The sequence below is a fragment of the Microtus ochrogaster genome, unplaced genomic scaffold (genome assembly GCF_000317375.1).
Source record: "Microtus ochrogaster isolate Prairie Vole_2 unplaced genomic scaffold, MicOch1.0 UNK494, whole genome shotgun sequence".
Taxonomy (NCBI): Eukaryota; Metazoa; Chordata; class Mammalia; order Rodentia; family Cricetidae; genus Microtus; species Microtus ochrogaster.
Genome location: NW_004949592.1, coordinates 1,851 through 10,121, shown reverse-complemented (window position 1 = coordinate 10,121; position 8,271 = coordinate 1,851). Strand labels below are relative to the sequence as shown.

At 34.6% G+C, this 8,271-nt stretch overlaps 1 protein-coding gene across 1 annotated transcript; it reads left to right on the top strand.

Annotated features, from left to right (window-relative positions):
• Nucleotides 1-337: 337 nt before the first annotated feature.
• On the top strand, nucleotides 338-1,267 carry LOC101997933 (olfactory receptor 4C15-like). The gene has a single exon (XM_013355632.1). The coding sequence runs from the start codon at nucleotides 344-346 to the stop codon at nucleotides 1,265-1,267; it is 924 nt and encodes a 307-aa protein (XP_013211086.1). The 5' UTR covers nucleotides 338-343.
• The last annotated feature ends 7,004 nt before the right edge of the window (nucleotides 1,268-8,271 follow it).

Here is an 8,271-nt window from a genome sequence, read left to right as displayed (position 1 = left end):
TAACATATCATAATCATAGGAACTAAGCACATATTTTATACTTGTACATTTTTTCTTCACAACATGTAGCTGTTTCCTTTCCCATGTGTAGAGAACTCTACATTTGAAGTATTGGATAATTAATCTCTGCTCAATCTGACTGATATTCAACTATCACCCTGAAAATTATTCTGTTTTTTCTTTTATCATTCTCAATGAAATCAAAGCACTGAAAGAAATTTTAGAACTGGCCTTAGTAAATTATTGGTTTCTGCAATACTGTAAATGGGAATGAAGCAAATGTTTATCATCATTGCCAAATTATATGCTCTGTGCTGAGAATTCATTTTTTTCCATGGAAACCATGGAAAACCGGAGTTTTGTACCTGAGTTTGTCTTTCTGGGTCTTTCACAGAATCCAAATATTCAAAAACTGATATTTATCATATGCTTATTTGTTTACATTGCAACTATTGGGAGCAACATGATGATTGTGGTAACCATTGTCTGTAGCCCTACACTGCTGGGCTCCCCCATGTATTTCTTTCTGACTTTCCTTTCTTTACTGGATGCGAGCTTCTCCTCTACCATGACACCCAAAATGACTGTGGATTCTCTCTATGAGAGAAAAACTATCTCCTTTGAAGGATGCATGATACAGCTTTTTGCTGAACACTTCTTTGGTGGGGCTGAGATGATTGTTCTGACAGCCATGGCCTATGACCGCTATGTGGCCATTTGCAAACCTTTACACTACTCTTCCATTATGACCTGGAGGCTCTGTGGCACTCTGGTAGGGTTGGCCTGGGCAGGAGGTTTTTTACATTCTACTGTACAAATTCTCTTCACTTTGCAGCTGCCCTTTTGTGGACCCAATGTCATTGATCACTTCATGTGTGACTTATTCCCATTACTGGAGCTTGCCTGCACTGACACTCATGTCTTTGGCCTTTTGGTGGTTGCCAACAGTGGATTTATCTGCATCATAGTCTTCTTCTTGTTGCTTGTCTCTTATGGCTTTATTTTGTTCTCTCTGAGATTCCACAGTTCTGAAGGACGATGGAAAGCTCTGTCTACTTGTGGGTCCCACATTGCTGTAGTGTTCTTGTTCTTTATCCCATGTATATTTATATATGCAAGGCCTCACATGTCCTCCTCCTTTGACAAAATGATAGCATTATTTTACACTATGTTATCCCCTTTGCTTAATCCTATTATTTATACTTTTAGGAATAAGGACATGAAAAATGCCATGTGGAAAGTATGGAAGAGACTGGTAGTGGTTTGAGATGAAAAGTTTAAAAAAAGTTACACTTTATCAAAATTAATATAAACAGAAAAATAATAAAAAGTAGTTCAAATGAAAACTAGAGTATGACTTTTACCTGTAATGAGTAAAGGAACTTCTCCAGAATTGGCATTATTTTGTGGGTTCTAAAATGCTGTTATTCCTTGTATATTGGCTATGTCCACAGAGTAGCAAATAACCACTTGTAAATTAAAGAGAATTGAATTCAGTACTTAGGATCTATTAATAAAAAAAAGAATGAATCAAAATTATAGCTACAGTGTTGACTATCAACTTCCTATTTTCAAAATTCTGAAATTCAAAATATAGACATTTGTATAAAAATTTGTTCAATCTATATAAATAGAACTGAGTTTATTATTTTGATCTCAGTAACAGTCATAATTTAGGAAGGACAGAAGGAGAGTCCCTATAGAACTACTGTTGGTCCCTGTCTCTTGTGACTTCATCATTTGTTGTAGAGAGCTCAGGCCCCTTGTTCTGTCCCGCCCGGCTAGCTTACATCCGAAATAATCATATAGAAATTGTATTAATTAAATTACTGCCTGGCCCATTATCTTTCTACACCAATCATTTCCCTGGAGCTCTTTGCCGTTTGCCAGAGAATTTGAATCACTTCTTGATATCTTGAGAAATAATAATTGGTTTGTCCATTCCAATATGTACATATTTTCTTTTTTGGGTTGAGTGATATTTTATAGCAGTCAGCACGGGACAGGAAGTGGAAAGTGACCACAAGTGTTTGTCAATGAGTGTCCCTTATAAAAAATAACTCAGAAAAATTCTAGAGATGTTATTGAATTAAAATATTTATATTGTTGCTATATTTCAAATTCCTCTAGTTCCAATATTACTGAAACAGTAAGGAGAAAAAGGTTGAGTGTTCTGAAAATAAATAAACAATTCTGTTCTTTCCTTAGTCTTTCATATTTTCATAGCCATGTTCATTGACCATATATGACCATTTTCAAGTCCTTAGTTGCTCTTCTGTCATGAACTGAGTATCCTGATGAGGCTATCCTGGTCTTGGGACTTCTTGCTTTCCATCATTCATATTCTTATTACTTTGTAGTTATTTTCCTGTAGACTCAATGTTATAAACTTTTGGGTGTGACTTATCCTCACTATTGTATAATTTTCCTCCCTAAGAATAGATAAAGTAAATGACAGAAATTATTTTGTTATCATCCTTTGTGAAATCTCATAAATTATTAAGTTTTAAATTGTTATCTGGATAAGACATGTCCATTTCAACAGAGTCAGATGTTTATAACCAATCATGGATTTTCTAAAGAGGTTTTTCTTCGTGTTTTTAGGGTATATTAGCTGTGTAATCTAAGAGTTCATATATAACATTTCCACACACACACATATTGTGTTTGATCATATCCCTCTCTTTAATTACTCTGATCCCTCCTTACATTTTCTCCTTCTCATTCTTAGTGGTTTTTTTTTTACTTGCTTGTATTTCTTATTTCCTCTCTCTTTCACTCACATATCAGATAAAACTAAAGTAGGTTTTGAGTTGTGAAGTGGCTCATTTTCCTTGACACATTGTTCTCTTGTTCCATTCATTTTTTTAAACAACATAATTGCTTACATTTTTTTACTTTTATGTGTAAGTTCATCACTTGTCAAGCTCTTCTAAATAATAGATTTTTAATTTCTGATATTATTTTCTGTAATTTGGTTATAAAATTTCTCCCTTGATTTTCTTTCTCCATACTCTCCCATAAAATCCTTCATGTTATTTTTCAAATTCTAAACTTTTTTGTCTTGTTCTGTTTTTATCATTACTGATGAATTAGAAGTCAGAGGAATCTAAATAACATTCAAACTTGAATTTGTATAAACAAGTTAAGATAAATCTACTCAAAAACCAATAGATTTCATATGTATATATGTGCATATATATATATATATATATATATATATATATATTGCTCTTCATATATTTGTCATAAAATATTTTCATTTAAAGATAATTCTTGTTATAGGTTTTCCAAAACCAGAAATATACTTATTTTGCAGAAATACAGAATTCATTGTGACAGAAATCTACTCTTACATTTGGTGGGAACACAGCAATTTGCTTAAATTCTACAGAGATGCTGTATCCTGTCCATTACACAACAGTGTTCTGTCCCTAAACATGATGCTATATTAAAACATTGTCAAACAGCAATCCAAGAACATTTAAAAAGAAAGGAGTTAATATTTGTGGAAGGCATAAACAAATTATTCTGTTTTAAAGAGAAAAGAATGTTGCACATGAAAGAAAATATAAAATGTTTAAATATCTTTACCACCCCATCACCTAACCAACAATGTACATGTGTGTGTGAGCATATGTGTGTTTCTGTGTGTGTGTGTGTAACGCATATATACATACATTGTTGGTATATATATATATATACACACACATATATAAGTTAGATGCCCATCCTACATCAAATAACCCTTTATTTTCTGTGGTTTTTTTGAGTGGAAAGAAAGTTTTTAATTTTCTCACTCACACAACTTGCCACACTGGTTGATTTCACACATTAATCATCCATATCTAAAGTGTGCTGGATGCTCTAAGAACTTCTACCAGGCTCAAACATGGCAAACATGGCTCTGATAGGCCTTGTCCTTCCCCCATTCTCTCTCTCTCTTGCTAAACCTGTCAGATTGCATTTCTAAAGCTATCCAATGAGGTCTATTCCCTTTTGGGGCCACTTTTTTACATCTGACTCATTCTGAGTCTGATCACAAAATCCAACTACCAAAATATCATGGGCCAGTAATCAAAAATTTCATTTGGCCCCCATTGACATACCCAATTAGAAATTCTAAACCGATTTAGGCTCATTCTAACACAGATCTCCCCTTTTTCCTCTTAAAAGTTACACCAGCAAAGTTATTTGGTGATGTTTTTGTCCAATAAAGTTCTAGCCACCTTGTCTTTTTGCCATGTTTTATAAAGATACATGTTATGTTTGGAAATTAGTGTTTAAGTGTGGTCTGTGCCCAATCAGGTTCAAGAGGAAGCATCTCGAGGTTCTTGGGTGCCTTCATCCTTCTTGTCCTATGACTATGTTTTCATAATCAAATATTTTCTAATGAAAAGCACTCAAAAGTTCTTCTATATTGACAAAATAAGAATAGGCTGCCAATAAAAATATTATGCTCACCATCCTATAAAAAATAGCCAAAAATTGAACAAATCACAGAACAAAGAAGTAAGAAATATGAAAATCAGGGCAATACAACTTCTTTAAAGGACTGTGATTTCTTAACTTATAAACAAAGAAATACCTAAAAATGTAAAATGACAGAAGATAATTTTTAAAATTCTGTAAAATGATCAATAATCTGAAAACAGACATAAATAATCAGTTGGGTTTATCTAGAACATAGTGACAAATTAACAGTAAGGAAAATATCAGCAAAATCAGCACAAAATAAACATGGAAAAAGTTCAGCAAGGGAGAAAAAACTGTGAAAAATGGTAAAAATATTTGAAATTAAACACTAATTAAATCACATGAAAACTATGAAGGATGCATAGCCAATAGTCCCCACCCAGAAGAAGAATATCATACATGGAGGATGAGATTAAGAGAAAACCTCATTCAAACTTTTATGAAGAAATAAACAGGACCAGGGCACCATATTCAAGAATTATGTGGTATAGTCAAGATTCATAACCACACAATTGAAGAAGCTGAGATAAAGGCATAGAAATCCAACAATGGCATAGCAGATGATTTCTGAAATGTATTCATTTATATATTCTTTTCAGATAAAAATTTTTGGACAACTTCATACATGAGTGCTATATTTCTATCATCCCAACCAAACTTCTCCCATTTGCCCTACACACCTACAAACACATTTACTGTTAGTTCTTGTTGAGACAACAGGCAGTTAAAGCTTCAGCTATAGTCAGGTGCTTTTCCACCTTCAGCTATGTGATACCTGCACCTGTTGACTGAGGTTTTCTGTCCTGCCCAGTTCCTGTAGTCCTTAAGTCCCAAAGAAATCACACAGAGATCTACATTAAGCATAAACTGATTGACCCAGTATCTCAGGTTTCTTATTAACTCTTACAACTTATATTAGCCCATTATTTTTATCTGTGTTAGCCACATGGCTTGGTACTTTATTCAGCAGGGCAGTCACATCTTGCTTCTTCTGTGGCTAAGACAGGACTGTACAAGGAACTTTCTTCTTCCCAAAATTCTCCTGTTCTCATTGACCCACCTCTACTTCCTGTCTGGTTGTCCCATCTATACTTCCTGTCTGGCTACAGGTCAATCAGTATTTGTTTAAAATATAATTGACAGAATAAAGACCATTGTCCCACACCATGTACCCTTTAAAAGTGCCAATCTGTCACAATCTCCTCTCCTCTTACCTTTCTTGTCTCTTGTCTTTTATTTCTTGCCTTTGTCTCTGTCTATCTGTCTGTCTGCCTATCAACCACCTTGTCTCTTTCATGTCCCCATGTTAGAATAGCCTTTCACTCTTGCTCTTTTACTTTCTTCCTCATCTCTCCCCCAACAAACAACTTGCACTAATTCTGTTGCCCATGGTGTGTTTTAGTGGCATACCTTGGCAAAGCCCACTGGAAGAAACCCACTTTGCTTTTTCATTAATCCTTTTTACTACCCCCTCTTGTTTAATATTATTTTTGCTCATGTATGCATATATATGCGTGCATACCCACTAAGTTCATTTAACATTATTTATGTTTTTCATTTGGAATTTTGCAATTTATATGAGAGTCAGTCCCTGGAAAAAAATTGAAATTCCCTCTCTCAGCCACCATTTACCACTTGTAACTCTTCATCTAGCTGTAGGACTTCATAGAATTTCCCCTATCTACATAGGCATGATAACTGGTGTTGTCATTACTCAGGCTTTTTCAGGCAACCACAGAGTTCTGTTTTCATGGGTATAAATTTCCTCTTATGTCTAGGGAAACTATTTAGCATTCAACATTGTGGTCCTATGGCTCTTATCTTTTTAACTCATCTTTTATGAATTCTTTGAACCTTAGGTGTAGGAGTTCTTATTGTACATCTATTTGTTGGTGTTGGCATATTACAGTCACTTAATCAACACTGAAGATTTTCAGATCTCTCTAAAAGTTGCTTCCTGGTGCAAAAAGGAGCCTCTTTGATGGAGGGTAAGAGCTACACTAATCTGTGGGTATGAGTAAATATTTAGAATGCAGTTAAAGACTATAGTAGTGTAGGAAAATGGCATTAGTAATTTCTCCTTTAGGTTCTATTACCTCACCAGTTATGGGTAGTTGGGTAGGATTACAGTACCAGGGATAAATTTCCTCCTAATCAAGCCTTAATTCCAAGAAGACAACTGTTGTTTACCCCTAAGACAAAAGTGCCACTATTGCACTGATAGGAATATCTTACAAGGACAGCCACTGCTTTCTTTCTTAGACTTTATATATGGTTGGGATTAACAGTTCCTTTCCTCCCTTGACAGCTTGCATAGCAACTTTCAATACAATGAGAACCCAACCTGAAAGAGTAGGCTTCCAGGTCAGTTTCCAGTTCAATTTCCCCTAGTCCTCTGTCTGAAGAATGTGGTATCTTTGGCATAGAGTATTGCCTTAATATTTTAGAAGCAAATAATGACAATGGCAACAGCTCATATATTATTTTAAAAATATTTGTATTTCTTATGTTGTTTGATTTTTAGTATGTATAAATGATCTTTCTTCCATTTGACTAATTCTCTATTGTAATAATATTTTATTTATATTTTAACAAATAAAGCTTGCCTAAAGATCAGAGCACATAGCTAAGCCACAAGAGGCCTGGCAGTGGTGGCACACACCTTTTATTTTAGTATTTGGAAATCATACACCTTTAATCCCAGCACATGGTGGATGAAGACAGAAGTGATATGCCTGGATGGAGAGACAAATATGAAGCAGATGGAGAGAGAAGCTCAGTGCAGTCTGGAGTTTGGTAGAGATGTCTGAGGACAGAATTGCCCCTTTGGTCTGAACATTGGTAGAGGTAAAAGAACTCCCTAGTGGCTAGCACTCTGCTTCTCTGATCTTCAGCATTAACCTCTATATCTTATTATTATTTTTATTATTAATATCAATTAGAATTTCATGATTACTCTATCATGCATTTTAATCTGTCATTAAATCCATGTGGTGAGTTCTTCGCTTCTTCGAACATATTTTTTAGAATATAAAGTTACAAAATTCAAATTTCTACTTTGTAATTTGTAGGTTTCTGTTGTTTAAGTTCACTCGTAAGTGGTTCTCTTCTTATTATCTGCATCATCTATATGTTATATACATTTGTTTTTCTTATTCTTGTGTTTCAGTCATACTTTTGTAGTTGTTTGTTTTTACTCTTTTTGCTTTTTGTAGTGGTCCATCACCTCACTTCCAAATAAATCACATGGAGCTTTATTCTTCCTTATAATTGCCCAGTCTTAGCTTAGCTTGTTTCTAGCCAGCTTTTCTTATCTTAAATTATCCCATCTATCTTTTGCCTCTGAACTATTTTTTGACTCTATTTCTGTGTACTTTACTTTTTCCCTGTGGATGGATGTGTAGCTGGGTGTCTGGGTGTCTGGTCTCTGAAGTCCTCCTCTCCTTGCTCTGTCTTCTCTCTCCCAGATTTCTCTATTAATCCTCTCTGCCTGCCAGCCCTACCTGTTCAATACCTGCCTCACTATTGGTCTTTCAGTGCTTTATTAGATCATCAGTTGTTTTAGACAGGCAAAGAATCACAACTTCACAAAGTTAAACAAATGCCATATAAACAAAAGGAACACATCTTTACATACCTAAACAAATGTTCTAGATCATAAACAAATGTAGCACACCTTAAAATAATATTCTACAATAAACTCTGTCTTCCACCTTTTTGGGGGGATTTCTTGAATGTCATATCTGGTATATAAAAATTGTACAAACAATTCAAGCCTGTTTACACAATCCACTT

Bases quoted from the DNA above. Each gene is read 5' to 3' on its own strand.
- LOC101997933 (XM_013355632.1), top strand. From the start codon at position 344: ATGGAAAACCGGAGTTTTGTACCTGAGTTTGTCTTTCTGGGTCTTTCA.